We start from the raw sequence: 23,414 nt of genomic DNA, 5'->3' as shown, positions 1-23,414 counted from the left end.
TTTTTTAAATGACTACTATTAATAGTTTTTTTTTATTTATTTTATCCAAATCATCTCAACCAAAACTTCATTCATTCATTCATTCATTCATTCATGTTTGGCTACTATCCGTGTCCGTCAGCAGATGGCGTCATGTCAGCCCTCCGCCCCCTGCCACATATGTTTATTTCCCCGGAGGGAGAAGCTGGGAGACATCCACAGAGAGCGGTCACAGTGTCGTGGATAGACGGCGTCATGAGGCCCTTCTCACCGCCGCTGCTGCTCCTGCTGCTCGCTCTGCTGAGACCCTTCGCCGCCTGCGGAACCGACTTAGTGCAGGTACCCGTTGATAGGAAATGTGTGTGCAGACAAGTTCAATAGCCTGAAGGATCACGACATTTATTTATTTTATTTTTTATTTTTGCTATTGTCTGACAGCGCTTACACCTGCGCCCTGTTGCTTTTTGAGTTTTAGTGAGCATTTATTCTTTATCAAAGAATAAAAGCAGGCGTCTTATCAGATATTTGATAAATATCGCCTATAATTGATGGCATAAATGCCAGCACCTATCAAAATACCAGTTTATTTTATCGGTAGGTATAGCGTGTTTGCGATTGTTAAACTATATTAGTACATTTTGCATAATTATGTTTTTCTAATCATCAAAAGAACATAAAACATTCTGACCACAAAAATCTCTATTTTTCATGTCTCTCTCATATGAATTAGCTTCGAAGAAAGATATCATCAACAGCGAGCTGCAAGACCTTGAAAAGATTGTTTTCAAGTGGATTATTTAAGATGTTTTGGTTAAAGGCTGTGCCTCTTTTTTGTAATGGAGCAAAGTTCCTGTTGACTCTGGACTTATTTTGCCCTGGGACAGCTGGCAGTAGGGGGAAACTCCAGTCCACAAAACAATAGACATATGAAAGGGGAAACACATTTCACTTCGCTTTTTATTTCGTGGTTGTCGCCACAGGGAAATTTGCCTGGCAGCCAGGTGAACGGATAAATAAGGAATTAGTCAGTATGTAATGGTAAGTCAGACCAGAAAGGAACCATCTGTCCTGATGAAACTTAAGACATTACGATGTCAAGAGATCCATCAAGATGAAGGTTTTTGCTCTTCTTGCTGGTGGTCTTGTTAAAGCAGAGCTCATTAGATCAATAAGCATCACAATTCATGTAATAATTCGGGCCTTTAGATCTCCTGTGTTGTTAAGGTAACACACCCCGAGCATAATCAACATTTTAAGTCATGAATGCTTTACATGCTTAACGGTTTGGAGAATAAAATTCAAAAGTGTGGCATGTATTAACCCTTCAATAAAATCCAGTGCTCCTTGAGGGTCAGTAGTAACACAGTGACACATGGTGACAGCATCATACTCTAGGAATGATTTCTCTTCCCCAACAGGGACAGGGAAGTAGGTCATAGTTGATGGGGAAAAATGGATGGAGCTAAATACAGAGCAATACTGGAAGAAAACCAGTTAAGAGACTGCAAAAGACTGGCCAAAGGTTCACCTTCCAGCTCTGGCTGTTTCCAAACCAAACAGCCAGAGCTACAATGGAACGGTTTGGATCAATGCGTGTTCTTGTGCTCAAAGGACCCAGTCAAAGTCTAATTAGTTTGAAAATATTGTTCATAAATGCTCCCAGTCTGACCTGACTGATCCTGAGGACGTTTTTAAAGAAGAGGGATAAATAAAAGGGTGTCATGAATACTGTCGCAAGACATTGTGATTCATTTATGATCCTTTTAAAACGAACCCGGTTAGGGTAAACGTCAGGTTCAAGTAATCTAAAAAAAAAAAAAACACTTTGACACAAATAAAAAGAAGAGAGAGACAAGTGATTAACCATTTCTCATGAGAGCGATGAAGAGAGGAACGTGAGTTAGTGTCCACCTCGCGCTGAAGCTCTCATCCACCGCTACACCTCTTTTATTACAAAAATTGGGTGTTTTCTACTAACAGAGTTTGCAAACTGCTAAGAGGAAGAGGGGACAAACAAAAACTCAGCTAGCAAACGAGCCGAGTTTTTGGTCATGAATCTTCACAATACAATGAAACCCGCCCGTCTTCTCGTAAGGCCTTAAGCGCTGCTCCTGCTTCTGTGGCCTTTTATCTGTTTCTTCCAACATATTTCCAACACTTTGATCCTGTGCTGTGTCATGAGGTCTCTCAGTCTGCTTGCAGTTTGGCTCCAAGGAATCTGACTTCTTCTTTTTATATATATATATATATATACATATATATATATATATATATATATATATATATATATATATATATATATATATATATATATATATATATATATATATACACACACACACACAAATATATATATTTGCGTAACACGTAACGAAAACAAATCAATACTAGCAGCAGCGGGTGACGCAGATGTACCTTTGTTAGAAGTACTTGATGTTCCAAAACACTTTTTAACCTCGTGTCTGTACCCACAGAGGTGTGACTCGTCCACTGCTGGCACCATCTACCAATACAACGCAAGGACTCTGAATGGAAGTCGCATCGTGAACTTCAGCGACTTCGCTGGCAAGAGTGTCCTTTTTGTCAATGTCGCTACATACTGAGGATTGACTTTCCAGTATGTAGGTAAGCAGCTGCACACTGTCGACTTTGTTATTGGAGCATTACTCCATTCGCCGTCTGAAATCTTTTTTTTTTTTTTTTGTTCCTGGCGTTTCCTTTCAGAATTGAATGCACTGCACGAGGAGCTGAAACCCCTCGGTTTCACTATTCTGGGCTTTCCCTGCAACCAGTTTGGCAAACAGGAGCCGGGGACGAGAAGCGAAATCCTCTCAGGCTTAAAGTAAGAAAACTCTTCCACTTTCTTTTTTTTTGTTTTCTTTTTTTTTGTGCAGGTCTAACTTGAGGCAGTCACAAAGAGGAACATTGTGTAAAGCTGATAGAGAAGTTTGAAGTAAATGCCATCAGGTGAAAGTTTTGTTTCCTCAAACTGCTGTGTAAAAGGAACTTTGAATCCAGGAAAATAACAGTGTAAAAATGTGAGAATCCCTTAAATTATAGCTTAGTACAGACATTTACGTAAGCGATCTTAACACTAGCTGGATGTGCAGAGAAATTCCTGAAGTTTGGCAAAACCTCTATCAATCAAACTTTACGTAATCAAGAGAGTAATTCAATAACTTTCCTATTTTTGACCCTTTTTTTTATTTTTGTTGCACACGTTGAAACTATGTCTGCAGTTCCACAAATCATTACTGGTTTTTGGAATAACATCTCGGAGCTTAACAGCCTGAGGGATTTTTTTTGAGCAGCTGCCAAACTGCAAAGAGCTGCGAGCCGCGACCACTGATAAGACTCTTTCTTTCTGGATGCCAGGTATGTCAGACCAGGCAAAGGTTTCGTTCCAAACTTCCTTCTGATGGAGAAGGGCGATGTGAACGGCAAGAGCGAGCAGCGGGTTTTCACGTTCCTCAAGGTAAGTCCCAGGTTTTAAAATTAAAGGGGAAAATAAAACTTTGAGTTGTGAATCCTGCATTCCAATCTCTAGGCTCCTTGAATAGCTCACTACTTAACATTCAGAGATATTGTTATACAACTAGCTATTCTTGCTTACTACAATGGCTAAATTACCACATGCTTCACTGTACAGAACTTTATTTTACTGTTTTGCAACTAAAGATGATTTGTATTAAACTCATTTACCATAAAAGCCCTAAATAAATCCCAGTACAACCCAGCTGTCTTTGGAAGTCATCCATTTAAAGGTATTTAGGTACATAAAGTAGCCAATGTGAAATTCAATCTTGGTATAAGTAAATATATGAAGGCTTCAGACGTTTGGTAAAAGAACATTCTTGAAGGAACAACTTAAAGATCAAGAAACACAACACACAGCAGGTCAGGGATTTAATCAAAGCAGCATTGGCTTTTAAAACAAAAACCCAAGCTTGGGTCACTGAGGACTGTTGATTCCATCATCTGAAATGCAAATTTGGCCTTTATGGAGAAGTGGCAAAAAGAAAGCCATTGTTAAAAGAACACCACAAGAAGTCCCACTTCCTGCTGTGCAGCACAGCAAACGCGCTACATGAAACCTCTAATTTTTCTCTCTTGCGTTCACGATTGATTCACTCAACGTTCTGCCGTTCCAGCGCTCCTGCCCTCCGGTCGGGGACGACTTTGGCGCCCCTTACGGCAGGCTCTTCTGGGAGCCTCTTAGAATCAACGACATCAAGTGGAACTTTGAGAAGTTTCTGGTGGGGCCCAACGGAAAAGCGGTGATGAGATGGCACCCGCGTGTCAACATGTCTACGGTCCGAACGGACATCCGCAATTACCTTATTCGACTCTACACGCAGAATTAAGAGTGATAGGTGCTTAAGTTTGTCGCTTTAAGTGATGTAGCAGTAGTCCACGCATAGGAGATGTAAGGTAGCAGATTGGATGGTGATGTGACAGTTTCTGATACGTGAAGATGGCATGTAGAATGAAGAGGAGGCTTGAAAACAGGAACTCTGTGGTGCCTTCTCCGAGTCTGGGGGTGCAGGAAAGCTTTTCAGTGCATTCGAGCTGCCCTGCAATCCCACAGCACCATGGCATCTTCTCATCCCCAGAAACTGTTTGCCATTACAGCAAAATCTGTTGTTTTTTTTCCTTTCTTTTTAAGCTTCAATAAATCATTAAGAAAGCCACCATGATGTGCAGACTTTTCTTCAACAGCACAACAGTTTTAAATACTCTGGCCTGCGGCAGTACAAAGACAAAATGTGAATAAGACATTTAGAATAGATTTATTAAGCCAGTCAAATACAAAAAGTCTCACATGTGCTTTTTGCCAACAGCAAAAAGAAAAAAAAAAAAAAAAGAACGCTATAAACCAGAAAAATACACCTGCCAGAAATTACAGCATACCTTTCAAAGTGCAATTCTGCTGATGTCTCAGTTCTCACCCATCAAAAATTTTTGTTCCCCGCAAACTTACAAACTCATTTCACAAAAAAACTGAGCCAAAGTCCCGTCCCGCACAATTTGAAGCCCTTCGTCTAACTACTTGAAATACTTTATACTAAGGAAATAACTGGTGCTGAGGTAAAACCACTTTGAGATTGGCTTGACCACATCTAAAAAAAATGTAAAACATATTTCCAACATGTTGATCCTCATGAGGTCTTCTGACCTTGCAGGCGAATCCCCTTGGCCTCAATTGCTGGTTGTCAATTGGGACTGAAAGCGTCGTCAAGACATCCTGGACAAGGTTTTTTTTTGTTTTTTTCCTCCGAGGAGCAGAGCTGCAATATGCAAGTTGTTGTACGAATAGGACTCTAATCACACCTGCTGCCTTAAGATTTTGAAGCTCTGTTTGCAACTGTGTGTTGGGGCTACAGTAAAAATGGTACAGGATGCAGTAAAAATGAGCATAGATATCAGAATGCGTGGTAAAACCAAGTAGAAGTGTCGTTTAATGAGATTAGGTCCATCATCATGGAAAAAAAAGATGTTTAAGTAATGTGCATTGTGTATTGTGTCTGATACAAACATACAATGTCAATAGCTACAATATATTGGGATTACACTAACAACATAGAAAGAACAGCATTACTAAAGACAATGATTTACACTCAGTAAATGCAACTATCAAAACAGCAGGTTATAAATAAATTATTAGTAATCACAATCATGTTTTTTGGTTTTTTGGTATCAAAATTCATTTCCTCAAATTTTTGTATTTCAACAACCACTTTTGAACAGTTACACATATTAGACATTTCTAGAACATCGATGGCACTGTAGAAATCCTCATAAAATCAATTAACATTCACATTGTTTTTACTTCTATGATTTATTGTACCTATATAATCATTCAGCGCTGGAAATGAGCACGTGTTGTCCTATTTGCTTTTGGGGAATGGCTTCCAGTAACCCTACAAGTTAATCAAAGTGTTAAGGTGTTACATACTTGGAGAGAGACAATTACATAGGTATATTTTGCAGAAGGGAAAAAAGAAAGCAATGATAATTATTCAAACTCATTTAACAAAAGGACTTCAGTTCCAGATAAAAAAATCTAAATAATATGTATATATATTTATATATATTCAGAATAGCGAAGTGTTTCACAAATAGCCTTATAAAACGCAAGTATAAACAACATTACAATAGGATATCTACAGTTCAGTAGGAAAATTATATCTCAATCACACCTTGTCAACTCAAAGACAGTTTCATGCTACTACCCAGACTCCATCAGATGGGTACGGTGATGCTTTAGTGCTTTCCGGGGTCGATGTTCTGTCTCTCCCTTTTGCCAAACCCTGTCGCTGTGGCTGCTGTTGACTGATCTGCAAGGGAACAGAAACAAAAAGATTCATTACCGTCGACCCACAAAACCAGGTCTGACTTAAAGTTCACTTCTGCAGTTCTTTTAGTGTTTAAAACATTTTTTTTTTTTGCAACAGGTTAAATTCATATAGCGTTCATACCCCTTGTAGTTCATGACATTACAACCAAACTGCAATGTGTCACTGTGGCTTAGTAGGTAATTATAAAAATGAGGTATTTTAATATTAAATTAAAACTGCAAGATTTTTTGGAGTTTTTTTTTTTTTTTGTACCAGTTTTGCACATTCAAACACCAAAATACTTGCATAAAATACTTGTAAATTTTACCTTTACAAAACAGCTCAGACTCATTCAGTTTAAATGGAGAACCTCTGATCAACATTAAAGTGTTGGCAGAAATTCTGAAAGTTCAGAACTCTAAGTTCAACTTAGAGTTCTGAACTTTGACTAAGCCATTCTAACGCACACGCGCACACATTTAATTTGATCAAAACCATTCCACCGTACGTCTGATTAAATTGGGCTAAATACAAATGCATGCCACACTTTTCAGATTTTTATTTATAAAAGTGTGTGTGTGTGTATGTATATATATATATATATATATATATATAATATATATATATATATATATATATATATATATATATATATATAGATATATAGATAGATAGATAGATATATAGATAGATATATATATATATATATATATAGATATATATATAGATAGATAGATAGATAGATAGATAGATAGAATATTATACGCTAGTTTTTGCTGGTGCATCACATAAAATAAAAAGAATTAGAAAACTTTGTGATTTTAACATCGAAAGTTTTTTGCAAGGCGCAACAGATGTTTTGCATAGTAGATGGAGAATTGACTTAAAATACTTCACATATAAAGCATTTTGAGCCAAAGAAAATGTGAGCATGCCCTTCACCTGCATTCTCTGGTGGCGGTCTTGAGCTCTCTCCTACTGCTCTGGCCCCTCGTGGTTGAGGGAATGACATCTGCCAAGGAAAACCCTGACCAAACACAATTTAAGGTTAAAAACAAAAATATTCCACACCTGAAGCAGCAATCCTTAAGTTGATCCTCACAAGAAACTTAGGGTAAGAGGGAGAGAGACAGGGGGGTTTAGCGCTCCCTTACCGGGGTAACAGGTTGGAAGTCTCGAGCTGGGGGCGGTGCTGCTGCTGCTGCTGCTGCTGCGGCGGCGGCGGTGGCTGCTGCCGTGGCGCCCGCTGCGTTGGGCATCCGGGGAGGGAAGTGAATGGGCCAGCCCTCCAGGCCCTGCGTTCCCACCTGCACAAAGGGACCACAGTAGGGAGGGCTCAGCGGGCCGTTCACTGACCCCGACGTGGGGTCTGAGGTACGTCTTTCCTGCTGCTGCCCCTATGAGGTGTCATAAGTACAAATGTGATCTCCAATCCGTGCAACGCCTGCAGCGGTCCATGTAAACGTCATGCATGGCCCCGCTGCAGACCCTCAACCCTGCTGCACCTGCTGATCCCAAATGCACTGGACAACTAACAAAAAGCAGGTGGTTGTTGTTTTTAAATCAACTTATTGAAGTTCTTGCATCTGACTCTTTCCAGCCACAAGGGGGCACTGGTCTACAAGTTTTTTATTATTATTACTTTACTTATTTATTACTGAAAGACATGACCAATGACCACCTTGATTTAGCAATTAGCCTAACATAACCTGTTACTGTATGAAGCATTTTAATGAAGCTGTAATACTATGAAGCTCAGCAGCCAGTACCTGTTTGTGATGCTGCATCTGCAGTCTCTCCAGCTTACATCTCTCTGTGCGCTCTCTCTGACACTCGTTCTGAGCCTGATGAAGCTGGATCACACAAACACAAAACAGGAAAACGTGTAGAAATTAGCTCTCATTAAGATGAAATGGTATTGTACTGCATCATTTAAATGCAAAATCTTTCTAAGGTGTTTATATATATATATAAAAACGCCAAACAAAATGATTCTCACTTGATTGGTCAAATTGGTAATCTGACCCTGGAGCCTCTCAACTTGCCGCCTCAGATCCTCTTTCTCCTCATTCATTCGCTCCCTGTCACTTCTTTCTTTCCTAAAGTCTTCCTCGAAGATTTTCACCTGAAGTTAAAAAATAAAATAAAATACACACAATTCTCTGAAAGAGAGGCATCTTTATGTTGAATCCTGTTTCCTAGGCTTATTGCACAGAGGATAGAACAAAACCATAATATCAAACATACTCTTAAAAAAAAATCCACTGTATTGTTTTTAAAAATTATTTAGCATCCAATATTATTAACAAGAAATAAAGTATAAACTTTACATACAGTGTAAAGTTAATCCAAAACAAACAAAAAAAAAACCCAATAAAAATTACCCCACAGAAACAACTGGGACACCCTATTTTTATGCATTTATTTTTTTTTAAAGTTGGTATGATGGTTGAGTGAGGTTTAAAAAAACAATATGAAATTTAACCAAACATCTTCCTTGATAAGGAAGAAAAAAAACATGTATTTAGATTTTAGCTCAATGTTATAATGGTAACTTTGTTCCAAACTATCAAACTTTAAGTTGCACACTGTAGGAGTGTTGATGATTAGTCTGACTGGAAGTTAATACATCAAAATATCACAACCCAAGGATATCCGTTCATTTTGTTTTAGTGGCAGTTGTCGAGCAGACACAGAAAATTTATTATTTTACTTAGGATTAAAAGTAAAAACAAGACACTACTTAAAATTGTTCCGAAATATTTTATCTTTGCTTTTTGATGTTGATCAATATGGGGGACAAATTAAAGAGCTCAGTGTGCTATTAAAAATATGACGGGGAGAAAAAAAGCAGTTAAGTTGTATGACATTTTTCCAAAAGCAGCTCCTAACCCTTTGTGTTAAAAATAATTGTTTAATTTTTCTCTTTTCCACTAAAACGAACAGGGACGCTCTGGGCCTTAGAAAACATGGTTTGGGGCCAAGATTGAGACATACGGAGTGGGAACGATTCAGCTTTAAAGCATGACTGTTCATATTTTGTGATGGGCTTCTTGCCTGTTCTTTTAGGACAGCAATTTGTGTGAGCAGCTCCTGTTTTTTCAGGTTATTGGCTGCATCTGCAAAGTTCCCCGGTCCAGGAGGTTGCTGAGAGGCTGAGGGGGAATGCAAGTTCAAGGCTTCCTCCAAGGCCTGGAAAAAAAAAAAAAAAAAAGACAGTGACCGTTTAAAAAAAAAACAAAAAAAACAAGTGAAACTGAGTTTGAGTTGAATTTGTTTCTCCTTTTGCTCACCCTGTTAAGGCGTTGGATCTCTTTCTCCTGGTATTCCCTCTGCTTACTGAGGGGCAGCAGCTGATCCTGCAGGTAGCGAACCTTCTGCTTCAGCTCAGTTGTTTCAGAGTTTAAACACTCCTTCTCGCCCTGACACAAACAAAGCCAGTGGCACTTTGTTCAGTCTCTTATATTCTTGATTATTCAGATATTTTTTTATAACACGAGTGGGTTTTGTGTCTCTCCATCCTCACCTGTACGTTCTCGATCTTGGACTTGGCCAGCAGCAGTTTCTTGTCGTAGTCGCGCTGCCTCTGCTCTCGCTCGGCCTCCAGCTCCAGCACGGTTTTCTGGGACTCGGCCAGACGTTGCCTGAGGTCTGTGATCTAAGGAAGAGTTTAAAACATGCGTCTCAAGAACACTCGTCACACACAACTCGTGTACAAAAACTGCATACGCAACATAAAAGAAAAAAAAAAAAAAAAGAAAAATGCATAAAATGGAAAAAAAAAAAAAAAAAGAAAAACTTGGAAGATAAGAACTTTGGTAAAGATAAACATCTGCTGGTGCCTGTGTTGAAACAGAGCATTTAGGAAATGTACGTTATCAAATTACAAACCAAGCCGCAAAAAGGACACATTTGCGAACACGCAGTTCTATCTCTGTATAAAATATGAACGAACCGTAGTGACGCAAATGGATATATCTGGGGTTCTGCGGTTTAAACCTAAGCCTGCATGGTGTCCCCGTCTCTGCAGAGTGTGAATGTCGGTATGTTCAAGGCTGCGGGCGTGCACAAACGCAGGTGTGTGAGCGCCGTTGTGAGACAGTGTGTGTACATCCGTGTGTCGCTGCTGCCCTCTGACTGCACCACAGCAGGAAGTCAGCGGGTACCGGAGAGGTGAGGGGAATTCTTGCTGAAGTGTGACAGGCCTTGTGGTAAGTATGCTCAAATAGCAAGCTATTGCAAGATTGCACCTTTTCCACTGGACAAGCACATTGAAACGGAGAAAAAAAAAGAAAAAAGAAAAAAGGACAAGCATGTAATTGCTTCACTTCACTGCCAACTGTTTGCGCACACACATCAGAGTCGTAAGTTTCCCTGCAGTTGGCCTAAAAACTGTCACCGATTTAAAAAGAAAAACAAACAAATGATTTCAATGGTAAAACTGAAAGAGGGCTTCAACTGTTTTCTGGGGAAAATGCAAAAATGGTCTCCTTCCTTCTTTGGTAGCAGAACCAGCAGTTTGGAAACAAATGAGACAGACACAAACCATCAGACAACACGTGAAGCCACCTCTAACTCAGAATACAGTGGGAAACTGAATTTAACACGCTTAAAAAAGCTTATTATAAACTCAGATATATTTTGTTGTCAGTTCTGTTGCATTTCTAAATTTTTTTATTAGTCTTTTATGAGTTTTCCTCTAAACTTTTATAAAGAGCCCAAAAAAAAAAAAATCTTTACACAAAACGAAAAGTGTATTATGTCATCAAATGTGTCAGATTGTTTTTTTTTCTTCTTTTTTTGTGTTCGTAATAAAAATGTAAACATATTTTTCACGGTAATTTGCATTCGAGCGGTCTAAAAGTCGATCAGACGTCTTCCCACACCGTTCATGGCAGCCGTAAAGTCATTACTGTACCTTCTGCTCAAACTGTGACTTCATGGCGTTCCACTGAATGTCCCACTGCTTGTTCACCTCCAGAACCTGTGAGCAGCGCCAGAAAGCGAAACAAACAAACAATGAACATGTAGGAAACAAAGAGCACAGAGACTTTCCCCAATGGCAAAAGAGGATGGGCAGCTATTTTCTCTAAAAAAAAAAAAAAAAAAAAGTAAGCGAAGACTCACATCCTTTCTCTGCTTCTCCAAAAGCTTGATCTTCTTTTCGTACACCTCTATGTCACATGCTTTAGCTGGGGTTTTCTCTGCTGATTTTCCACTCTGGGGACACATACACAAACATTTTCCTCATTCCACAAAAATCCATGATTACATGAGCACCTATAAGAGGAAGCTATGTTATAGACTCACTGAATTTGTTTGCTAACCGTATTTCCAAAAGGAAATATGAGGAAAAAAGTAGAAAAAAAAAATTGTAATAAATAAGCGCAATTTATGTCCTTGATTTAAATGTACCTTCTGTGGTGTGGTGGCCTCCATTTTAGGTCGAACAGCCGGAGATTCCTCCTTAACCGGCTCGTCTTTGGCCTCTGGAGTCTCTGTTTCTGACGGTGAAGCAGTCGACACCACTGCTGTTCCTCCCGTGACCAGCTCCTTCAGTTTCTGATTCTCCAGTCTAAGTAAGCAACAAAGTGAAAATGATAATGTTTCTGAACAGAGTCCAGTTTTTTCCTAGACTGTGACCCTTCTCAGTCATGTCCTTTGGGAAGAACCTACAAGACCCAGAGGGGCACACAAACAGAAAGCACACAAATAATTCCCCATCAGAAGTGAAAGCGTGGTCCTGCAGCAACCAAAGCGTAACTGCAGAACGTGTGGAGTCACAAAATCAAAACAGACAGGAAGCCGTTTTCACAACTTGCAGGGAGGTTTAATGCACAAAAATGACAGTAGGTGACGTAACGTGCGACGCGACCTCACATGGTATTCATTCAACCAGCCAGACAAAGGGCTTTCTGCTCAACTGAGGAAATACAAAAGTCCAGCGAAGCTGAAAGAGACGGAGAAACATTACCTCAGCTGCTCCAAGTCTCGATTCCTGATATGATGATCTTCTTCCATTTTCTTTCGAAGCTCATTGTTTTCCTGTCTGAGCTGCTCACACAGCGTCTAGAAAACCAAAGAGACCAGAAGACCCACATTTATTGCAATATTAACCACCAGTCTGTACACTGGTACTGGATTTTTTTTTTTAACCCAAAAGTTCCTGCTTTTTAAAAACAATGCAGAAATATATATATATATATATATATATATATATATATATATATATATATATATATATAATTTTTTAGGTTAAAACTTCTTTGGGGTTGCTGCCAGCTTCAACCAGGTACATTTAAGAGCAGATAATTTACACCTCAGAATAACATAAGAAAATAACATAAGTGTGTTATAAAGCACATTTAACTCGGTAAATTGGTTAAATTAAATATGACTGCATAGACTTAATTTAGTTTTTTGACCTGAGGCTACTGCTTTTACACCTAGCTTTCTTTACCTTGATGCATTGTTGTAGTAAATATTAAGCTTAATAAAATGTTTACCATTGAAATCCTTATTTTGAAGCTAAACCTTGTGAAATGCATCCAGTTTGATGAGCTAGCACTAAGCAATGCAACGGCAGAGTTTCAGTAAACCAGTTTCAGCAGAAACTAACTTACTGGAAAAAATTTAAAAAAAGAAGTGATTTGAAGTGGCAAGCAATAAATGAGCAACCATAAAAATGTAAGATGTAACTAAAGGTAATAAAATTTAAGAACCATTATAGAAAATATATTTCAGCCTTCTTACAGCCCTAAAATACAAAAAATTAAATATAATACTTTAAAAACCTACCAAAAACCTTGTTCTCATTTTCTTTCAATAAATACCATTCTTCTTAAGGACGCATCAGTAGCAAACACAGAATTCAAAGCTTTCAAATGAATAATATGCGACACACCTCCTATTCATAGCGATAAGTTTAGAAATTAAGTTATTTAATCGTTACTGGAAAGTCTTTATTATTTTATGCCAAATAAGAGGATTAGGCAAAACAGATTAGTCATGTGCAAAAAGTTGCTCACCTGTAACACTCTATTGTTACAAATGTCAGAGTGAAAGTTTCTAATGAACAATGTACACTAAACTAAAACTGCAAGTGAACCAATTTGCTAAAATTCGCTGACAAAGTGTACATTTGCTTCTAAAACAGACCTCACAAGTTACTAACTCGTTAAAATACTGCTGTTTCACAACTCTTAAGGTAACGTTCAAGATTTAAAAAGAAAAAAAAAATTACCAGAAAAGGTTCACAATGACATCCTAAATGTGCCAATTAACTTTCCAGGCTTCATACCTGTAGAAGAGAGGTCCTCTGTTCGTTCTTCTGGACCTTCGAGGAGAGATGGTGAAACTCCACCGCCATGCGGCCGAGGTGAGCCAGCAGCTGGTTTGGGTTCGACTCCTCTGCAAATATGCTGAAAGAGCTCTCCAGCCGCTTCAGCTGGCTCGCCAGCTCGTTGTTCTCCTGAGGAAGCTGGGGAAGCGCTCCAGCCACCAACCCCGCCTGGAGAGAGCCACACAGGTGGAAAGTCAGAGATGAGTAGGCGAGGCCATCTTTTACATATTTATTCGAGACCGCACAAAGCCTGCTGTACAACATCAACACTCTGCTTTATTTCTATGGAAAGCAGATGCTAAATACTCTGAGAAGTCAAACCAGTTTGGCCTGGTGGATTTAAATTTAGTACTCAAGAGAGTACTTTCAGCTTTTAGCGCATAAAAATTTTATTTTTATGTGTTAAAATTTAAGAAAGGTGAACTAAAATACTACTTTAGCCTAAAAATATAAAAGCAGTCCCATGTCCAAGGATGTAAAGCGTGAATGAATCTGAGTAATTCTAGTCCGTAATAATCCTGGAATTTCCCCTTCACTGACTCAGATGGAGCTGCCAGTATTGTGTTCGTAGGTGAGTCAATGCACCGCTGATGTATTCCTAATTTTGAGGAAATTGCTATACAGAGGAAATCCTGAATTTAGCCTCAAAAGCCACAGAAAATAATTTATGCTGAAGTCAAAGCAAGAGGATCATCTGATCTGAAAAACTGCTTGGAAAAAAAAAAAAGAAAAGGAAAAACTTCAGGGGTAGTTTTTATTTTTGGTACATACAGCCAAGGCATCAGAGTTCCTTCCTTCCATGTTCACCCTCTCGGATTCCAATAAGGCCTCCTGTAAAGACCAAAAAGGGCTGATATCCGTCACCAATTCAAAAACGTCACACATACACACACACACACACACGTCACATTAGATAAAACTCAGTACGTACATGGGGCTTCTCTGGCTGAAGTGTTCTCCCTAAACAGCTTGATTGCTCCTCCTTCTCTGCAGTGGGGTGTAAACAGGGTTTGCCTGAAATCAACCAAGGCAACAAACTAAATCGCAATATCCATTTAACTGGTCATCACGCCCGAGTTGGATAGCAAGTTAAATTCCTCATTTGGATGAAATCTGCGGGACTTACTTTGAGCCTCGGTGTGAACCGGCGCTCCCGCACACAGACTGGCGGCGTAGCTGGCCGACTTTAAAGCTTCGTTGTCCCTCACCAGCTCCTCCACCCGCTGCCGAAGCTTTGAAGCCTCCGACTGGGATTCTTCCAAAAGATCACCTGCAACATCGTTAGAAATCCCGTCGTCACAGTCTAAGACGACGCTTCAGATGAGTATTTTTCACAAGCAGGAGCAGTCAGTAAATAGGACATGACAGATGTTCCGAGGGAAATAAAGACACATCCTTGGTGAGTCAAAGTCCAATCACACTGCTGGTATGCAACCATGTCCAAAGATAACCTAGGAAGTTTTTCAAGTTTTACAATATGTAATAACCCTTGTTTCACAACCGTTTCATTTTTGTGAAAGTGAAGGCACGCAGACTGCTACGGGAGAGGTATTCTTCAAATCATTTTCTGTTTTCTGTTCCATAGATAACACGAAGAAAATGATAATCCCTAGCACTCAGCAGAGATGTGTCATCCTCATTTCCCAGACATCAGAAACATGCTCGGATGTGGAACCTACCTAAGCTCTTAAGTCCCTTCATCCGTTCCCTCAGCATGCTGTTCTCCTCCAGCAGCTGGCGATAGCTGCTGCCCCCCACGACCTCATCCCTGGCCTTGACCTCACTCCCACCGGGATCGTAGATGCGATACGGACCTTTCCCTTCCATCGCCGTCGTTCACTTACTAAACATGATCTTCTGAACTGTGGGAAAAGGGAGAACTGTTTTAATTTTATGTGAAAAAAAAAATAAAGCTCACAAAAAAGCTCAACAGAAGAAAAAAGATCTATACATAGTAGAGTTCTGATTACACATATCTACACTGACGTCCACTGTTTACATAAAACAATACAGCTAGGACTGATTCTTATGTATTTCTCCAGAACAGCTGCTGAAACACTGATTATATCGGTTATTGATCATTTTCCAAAAAGCTGGGTATCCACATATAACAGCCTCTCAAAAATCTCAGAAAGTAATTTGCAGATGGTTCAAGACACCCACTCAAAAGCCCACCGAAGCCCACGTTTTTAACTTCTAGTTTCTAGCAGTAAGTGTGAAAAACCCATCGCTGATGCCTGATACAGAAACGACCGCCTGAGTGACAACAAAAGCAGCAACGTACCCACCTTAATGCTTCACTAACAGGGGTGACACATTTAGGGAGAGAGTGCTGGCGTTCCAGAGGGCTAAATAATACAACCACAACGCTCATAAGCAAGGAAGAAAGACAAAAGCAGAGGGAGGAAATACGTAAAAAATAACGATAATTCTAATATTAAACACTTATTTAACACTCGAGCCTAAAATACAGCCCAATCCGGTTGATGATAGCTACCTTGATTGGCTGAAGAAGGCTAATATTAGTTTTCGCTGTTGTCATGCAAATTGCTAACGACATCTTCGTTAGCTTTTGGCTACAATGCGGGACAGGAAGCCCTTTAAAGTCCGATATTTCTACACTAGACGGGCTCCTGTCGGCGCGGAAAGTAAGTCGGAAAGAGGAGCAACACGACAAACCGAAAAAAACGAACAAAGAGGGGTTTTTTTTGGCTTGGTACCTTTCAGCTTGCTGTGGCCTCTCGTCTCTGTGGCTAGACAGACATCTACTGCGGAAGTAGTCTACTTAGTCTATGCCGTAACCTGGGAAATTCCACCTAGCGACGTTTGATGTAAACAGCAGTGATTGACAGCCAAACGGACCAATCAGAGGGCAGATCCGCGTTCTAAGCGGAGTCGTTGACCGTGATGTAAACACAGAGGCAAAAAGCATTGCTCAATTCCACATTTAATCAGGTAATCTTTAATTATTGAGAACCGCTTACCCTGTCCTCGCGATGTGTTGATAAATACGTACAAAACCAGTGCCCACTCGTTTCAAAAATGGCTGACATAACAGAAAGTGAAGTAAAACAGGTCCCCAAAAATGATTAGCATTTCTCATGAAAGGAAATGATTGCAATTTAAACAATTCCTATGCTTTTTTTTTTAACCCTCAGAATGTAACTTATTTTAGAACAGGGACAAACCCGACCGTTTTCGCTGAATTGCTCTATTCTCCATTGATAAATTCAGAGGGGCTGATGGGGGTTTCTGTTGTTGCATCACATATTTCCTCTGAACCATGAGGGTAAGAAGACCTAGATCAAGATAGCAATGAGTCTTCACTGCACGTTAACACGGCCAGCTTGGAAAACTTTTAAGAATCGAATAATAGTTGCTTATAATGTTTAAGTTTAAACTTTGGAAAACAACTATAAATATATACTGTTTGTTTACTTTGTTGGATGGTTGAATAACCTGTCAAAAATGTTCAAAGTACAGGTATTCACATACCTTTTCCACATTTTGTCATAGTTTAACCACAAAATTACGTTGAATGATGAGTGATTTTCTTTTTCAAATAAGAGTCTATTCAGCCCACTTCACTGTAATATCCATAAATAAAACCCAGCACAACTTTCAGAAATCACCTAGAGCCCTCCTGTTCTGTTGAAGACCTCAGAGATTAGTTGGTGTATACAAGTTCACAAACGCCATCATGAAAACTGACAAACAAGCATGACAGGTCAAAAATAAAGTTACTGACGTTGATCTATTCTGCAAAGAGGAAAGGGCAACATTTTAGTTTTATAGAGGTACAGCGCTGGCAGAGATGTACGCCAAAATATATACATCTTGACTCAGATGAGCCGAGTACAAATAAACAACAATTATTTTTCATTTTTGTAATGGAATATCATAACTTGCTGCATTATGTTAGTTTGTAACATAACAACAAAGGAAAAAGCATTGAAGTTTGTGTTTATGGCATGAAAAGATGTGATGAGTATGAATGCACATCACTGTGTGACCTAGTCTTAGATAATAAGCATACTAATAAATCATGATGACTGACTTAAAAATAAAAAATAATGTCAGCAGAAGTAAAATTTTGCCTACGATGCGATAGTTTGTCAAAGCTTGTTTATTCAATTTACATGCTTTGACTTATTAAGTCTACTGAAAAGTTCTCTTATCATAATTTTCCATTCAAAACAAACTTATGAGCCTATATATATTTTATTTATTGTATTTTTTTTCTATTCACTTAATAGATATTTTAATAATTTAGGTTAACAAAGAAAATATCAACTTAAGGACAATTTAATGACTGCAAAGCCAAAAATGAGTATGTGTGAATAAATCGTGCACGTTTTCAAGGCAAGAAAATGCAACAGAAATCAAGCAACAATAGTTAAATAATGTCTAAACACCACAAAATCTAACCTAATAACTTTTTCTCATTGACTCACATAAAATCATATAGGACTTTTCCTGTTTTAGGACAGTTAGCATTACCAAAATTAACAATAATTGAATGAACACTCATTTTTCACTTATTTTTTCTGGAATATGGAAGCAAATTTAAAATATGTGGTATAACTGCCCTTTAATTTGTGTGACTTGGGTCAAATTTTGGGTATCCTTGCAGGTAACGGTAGTTTGTTGTCATTTTTGCTCATCTGCCTCATAAAACGGGTCTCACTGATATGTATTTGGAGGCCATCGTTGTCTCACACACCTTCTCAGATCTGCTCAGAGAATATGTATGGAAATGTAATCGGGGCAGTGTGGTGGCCACTCCAAAACTTTGACTATGTTTGCTCTTTCCACTATCAACTTCTTTGGGTCTCTGAGTAATTGTCCACTTGGAAATCTCATTTGTGCCCAAGATTGAACTCACTGAAAAAAAAGAACAGGTGATCCAACTTTAATATATTGTACTAATAGGTCAAAAGTAATCAAATTAAGTTTATCTAAGTTAATTTATTAAGGCCGTTACATTGCCAAATTAAACAAATGTAAATTAAGTAAGTTTAACAAAGTTAATTTCATTACATGTGACCAATTAAAACAATTCTTTTAAGTTGGAGCTCCATTCTCTCTTTTTTTTGTGTAATATCTGGAGATGTTGCTTCGTCATTTGCGCACAAAGTTCTTCCTCATTGTGCTATCTATTTTGGGAAGTGCATCAGCCCTCCTGCAAGAAAACACCTACACAACTTTATACTTCCACCCCTGTATATCACAGTTTTCTCAGGCTTGCAAGTTTCCTGTTTTCCTTTAAACTAATAATAACTGTTGTGGTCAAATACTTTAACTTCAGTTTTATCAAACCACAGGACATGTCCCCAAAATGTTTTCCATTGCCCCGGAGTGCATTTGCAAGCTGTAATCTCAAGCACTCTCCAATACATACTGTAATTCATGCTTCACGGCTGATAAAACCTTAATTAGTAATCAATAAGTTCTTTATTCTGGTGTTCAAGTAACTCAGTTTGAGACACACCTGTCCAAAGAATATTTTCCAGAAGTCCCAGTCCCAAAGATAAAATAAATAGTTTGTCTCTTCAGTTTTAGTTATTACCTGAATTAATCAGTGTTACACTGACAATATCTGTATGTTAAAATAACTTGGGAAAAGTTGCTAAAGGTTGTGATTTTTTTTTTCTTCATGTGACTAAAGAAAGAATATAAAAGATTGATATCACACATTGAACATGACCAGTCCTGTTTGGGACTTCCTGAGGTTCTTTTGCCCTCCAACATTGCTTTGTTGTGCCAGTGTGTGAGTAATGCAGTGGAATATTACGAACCATTTACCCAACTGATTACAAAGAAGTCCCACCGATCCGCTGCAATCTTTCTGTGCATTGTGACTTTTGAACTTTGTTTTAGCTAAATCAGATTCAACATAACTGATGGCAGATATGAATCCAGGAAGGACGAACGCTGTATTGGAGTGGAAGCTTTCATTCAAGGATGTGAACACTTGAAGGAAACACTTTACATTTTTGACACCATCCTCAACCATTCACGTTTCAGCCGCTGCTCATGTTTTAAACGATCAGTTGACAGAAAATGTCCCACACTTTTATTGATATGATCAATGTAACATTCTAATCTCTTCTGAGAAACTGAACTGCATGTTTTCATTCGCTCCAAGCAGAACATCGTCATGATTATCATTGAGAAAATCCTTGAAAACATCACTTTGTGTGTTTCAGTGACTGAAATATATTTGCGTTTCCATAACATGCAAATTTGTTAAATGGCTCTGTTGGTAAGAAGTGCAGAAGGAAGATCTTTATATCCAGTACAGGTGCTCATAATCAGAGTAAAACGCAACAAAAACCATCTATAAAGCTCAACTGACTAGCTCTAAACTGAACCCTAAACAATTAAGTTTAGGAAAAAGTAACCTGACTATTAGCTGGCTAAAAGCACTTTAAAGTGGACCTTTACAAATGTTCATAGAAATTAAGCAAAAATACTTTTGTTACTGTTTAAGGCAGCATTTTTACGTGGCGTGTTTCTCCTCTGCAGAGTCTTAAAAAGTGAATTGAACTATTTTCTAAAGTAGAAATCGCTTATTTGACCTCTGTCTGTATATATCAATTGTTTATGTCAAACATAAAGAATTTATTTTTTTAAAAGTCCACACAAAGTTGAAGAATGTTTAAAATCCTTCTAAGCAATAGTGACATCTTGTGGGAATTAAGAAGCCACTTATCTTTGGTCACATTTCCTCCTCAAACCGATGCACAGGCCTTCAGTTAGCTGGAAATTCAAAGTATAACACGGCGATTACTTCACACAGTCAGACCTAACCACACAAGAGGAACGCTCCCACTAAGGTTTCCTTTTTTTTCTCCCACTGTAAACAGAGTTCTTGCTGACGAAGACGTTTACGACAGCGTGGCCTTAGAACTGCAGCCTTGGTGGTCTTACTGGGTGAGAAAACACCCGGTCTGTCAGCACCGTGGCACCGTTTAAAGATGATTTTTTTTTTCTGATAGAGAATCAAACCTTTGTTTATTATTTTTAGCCAACCACAATTAGTACTTCCTGTGCACCACAATGTTGAGGCACTCAGTTCATGCATGAACTTAAAACCATCGTAGCTTAGAAATGTATTCTGTCAATAATTGCCTCATTTTTAGAAACTGTAATGCTTAATAATCTACTGTCTCCGAACCCCTTGAACATTACACCATTTTGTACAGTTCCAACTCAAAACTTTGTTGTACATTGTGATTTAATGTGACAGACCACTACAAAGTAGCATATAACTGTGAACTGCAGGAGAAATGAAGAGGCTTATAAAAATGTACATGTTCACTTTTCACTCCAACTAGATGCAAGTCTGCTTCGCAATACCTTTATCAACTTTGCAAATCTAGAGACTGTGTTTTCTTTTTCTTTTTTATTCTTATTTGCCAAATAAGTCGAATTCAGTCACATAAGCCTGGGAGAAAGAAGAAAAACTAATTTTGGTCTCATCTGATCAGACCACCTCCTTCCACAGTGTTTCATGTGTTGCCCATGTGGTTTGTGGCCAACTCCAAGTAGGACTTGTCACAGCTGCCTTTCTTTCACAATGGTCAGCTTTGTGGTTGTACAACTTGCAATTGTTATGTTCACAGCTTCGTCCACCTGAGCCATTGATCTCTGCTGCTCCTCCAGAGTTACCACTTTATAACCTGACCTTGCTTTTAACCTCTCCAGAACCTCATCCCTGACCTCACTGCGGTGTTCCTTGGTCTTTGTGATGTTTTGTTTTTGTCCTCTAACAAAATGTCTGAAGCTTCCTCAGAACTGCTGGATTTACACCGAGATTAAATTACACAAAGGCGGACTCTCTTTACTTTTTTAGGTGACTTCTGTGGCCGGTTGCTTGCCATAGTGGTGATCAGAGCAAAATGAGACAAAACGGTTAACACAAGTTTTTATCGGTGAGACATTTTTTCCTTCCATGTCACAGCCATCCACTGTAACAAGGGATCAACTCTCTCCTGTGTCTGTTTTTATACCTTTCAAGTAAAGGCTACATTAACAAAAACATAACAGTGATGCAGACAGCATATACAAAGGGTACAATATATGCTTTTGCTTCCATAAATCTATACAATAATCATTTAATCATCTAAATCCTAACTAATAGTAAGTCAATTCCCAAAAGAGCTATTGAGTGGCCATTAAGAAAAGCAAGCAGACAATTCACATGGAGCATGTGCTAAAGTTGTTTTTTCCTTTGTCCCCAGTCTCCCACCAAACACCTCGTCAGTATTTGCTGGTGCAAGATATTTCCTCCTCAGGCTGCTGTGATGTGCTGAAACAATAAACAGGGTGATGACTCTGGGACTTCCAACGCAGAACAAAAAACAAAAGCCGGAGGATACAGGAAATGTCACCCCTTACTTCGTCCTGCAGGGCAGCAAACTACACACTTTGTTTTCTTATCGTGCCAACTGCAGAGACCATTCACAACCATTTTCCCCCCCTAATTGAACAAGGTCCAGGGATTGAGCAGAGGGGAGACGTGAAAGAGTAACCCACAGTTTGAGGCCCCATGTTGACACAAGCACTCAGCATTCACCCCACCCTGCTAAGATACAGGGATTGTTCAGGCTGGTGGTAAAGAAACTGCAGCAAAATGCGTTAATAGAAAATCCCCTTTTGGTTTAGAAAGTAGCAGCATCTACTGTCTCCTCTTAGCTTTAAACATGCAGATTATTTCTTCTAAATTAAAAAAAAAAAACAGTCACAAAATATGTGTTTGCTTTGACCCCAGCAGTCAAAAAAAAGTAATATTTCTAAACAGAAAATCTGAATTCTTGATTTTATTTTAAAACTATATGACAGATTATTAAGCATCTCTGCCCCCCTGGGAGTAATGAAATCACATGATGGTGACTTTAAATACACAGCTGAACTGCTTTTTTAATCACTTTATACATATACATACCTATGACAAAAACATAAATAAATTCACAGTAAATATTGATTTTGTGATATAGGCAGGAAATACTATACATCACAATGAATTATAAAATCGCCTGGGCTGAAAACCCTCCTCACAACCACATCTGCTTCAGTGACGGCACAAAATGGCTGCAGCCACCTCAGCCATAGAAGAAAAAAAAAAAAAAAAAAAGAAAAAGCAAGAACTCACGCAGTGCAAACAATAGTAACAAGTCTGCAACATTCTGCATCTCCATCTTAAACATTTAAAAACAAATAACAACTCACCCACACATTCAGCTTCTGTCGGAGAGGCACTTTTTAAGGAAACTGGTGAATAAGGGGGAAGCAATTTCACTGCGAGACTTGGGGAATTCCCGTAACCCAGTAAAATGGCCTGACACTGCAGGCTCAGCCTGAACAGAACCTGGTGTGTGTCCAACTGTTCGGCCTCCCTTTCGACTGAGTAACGCAACACACAAGAAAACACAAGTACGAACATTTAAATCCCTTTTATTGGAACAGTAGCTTGCATCCACCCCACCCCGCCGCCCACCTTTGCCACTGCTATCTTGGATGCACGTGGAGAAAACCTGAAAAATGCAGAACCTCCTGGAACGTATGACACATTTTCTTCTGAGAACAGGGTTCGCCATCCTAAGCTGCTCGTTTTTCAGTAATAAACGCTCATGTGCACGATATGGCATGCGAGCACGCTGTAAAAGTGTATGGCCCCCTTTTCGTGATCGTGTCGTGATGCCATCACAGCTATCAAAGCTGCAGATGAAAAGTAAACAGCTACGCACCAC

The 23,414-nt window shown here is 38.9% G+C and overlaps 2 protein-coding genes and 1 long non-coding RNA gene across 6 annotated transcripts; 2 read left to right on the top strand and 1 right to left on the bottom strand.

Annotated features, from left to right (window-relative positions):
• The first annotated feature begins 144 nt into the window (after positions 1-144).
• On the top strand, positions 145-4,670 carry gpx3 (glutathione peroxidase 3). Its single transcript, XM_015012577.2, has 5 exons — positions 145-318; positions 2,454-2,604; positions 2,704-2,821; positions 3,355-3,454; positions 4,131-4,670. Exons 1-5 carry the CDS (start codon positions 160-162, stop codon positions 4,341-4,343), a joined length of 741 nt encoding a protein of 246 aa, XP_014868063.2. The 5' UTR covers positions 145-159; the 3' UTR covers positions 4,344-4,670.
• Positions 4,671-4,750: 80 nt separating this feature from the next.
• tnip1 (TNFAIP3 interacting protein 1) lies at positions 4,751-22,915 on the bottom strand. Of its 4 annotated transcripts, none has more exons than XM_015012573.2 (18): positions 22,894-22,915; positions 15,339-15,521; positions 14,786-14,929; positions 14,591-14,673; positions 14,431-14,490; positions 13,618-13,827; positions 12,292-12,386; positions 11,733-11,892; positions 11,445-11,537; positions 11,236-11,301; positions 9,844-9,975; positions 9,611-9,739; positions 9,375-9,509; positions 8,317-8,442; positions 8,087-8,170; positions 7,472-7,714; positions 7,260-7,344; positions 4,751-6,317 (listed from the first exon to the last, which is right to left on the bottom strand). In XM_015012573.2, exons 2-18 carry the CDS (start codon positions 15,484-15,486, stop codon positions 6,244-6,246), a joined length of 2,067 nt encoding a protein of 688 aa, XP_014868059.2. In that variant the 5' UTR covers positions 15,487-15,521; positions 22,894-22,915; the 3' UTR covers positions 4,751-6,243. The 4 variants fall into 4 exon arrangements, with proteins under 4 accessions (XP_014868059.2, XP_014868058.2, XP_087865835.1 ...); XM_015012572.2 differs by lacking the exon at positions 22,894-22,915 and adding an exon at positions 16,380-16,480; XM_088009709.1 differs by lacking the exon at positions 22,894-22,915 and adding an exon at positions 15,948-16,009.
• On the top strand, positions 14,928-15,601 carry LOC148157124 (uncharacterized). The gene is made up of 2 exons (XR_015764492.1): positions 14,928-15,058; positions 15,245-15,601. It is a non-coding gene; the product is annotated as an uncharacterized LOC148157124 (long non-coding RNA).
• Positions 22,916-23,414: the final 499 nt, after the last annotated feature.

This window comes from Poecilia mexicana, unplaced genomic scaffold, assembly GCF_051168715.1.
Source record: "Poecilia mexicana isolate PSO_F unplaced genomic scaffold, ASM5116871v1 scaffold_10, whole genome shotgun sequence".
Lineage (NCBI taxonomy): Eukaryota > Metazoa > Chordata > Actinopteri > Cyprinodontiformes > Poeciliidae > Poecilia > Poecilia mexicana.
Note: the sequence above shows the minus strand (reverse complement) of the source record. Positions and strands in the feature narration are given on the sequence as shown.

Excerpts from the sequence above, each read along its gene's own strand:
- tnip1 (XM_015012573.2), bottom strand. The coding sequence starts at position 15,486 with ATGGAAGGGAAAGGTCCGTATCGCATCTACGATCCCGGTGGGAGTGAG. Across the intron at positions 11,893-12,291 it reads CGAGACTTGGAGCAGCTGAG|ACTGGAGAATCAGAAACTGA; the intron begins GTAATGTTTCTC and ends TTGCTTACTTAG. Across the intron at positions 11,538-11,732 it reads AGGCCACCACACCACAGAAG|AGTGGAAAATCAGCAGAGAA; the intron begins GTACATTTAAAT and ends ATGTGTCCCCAG.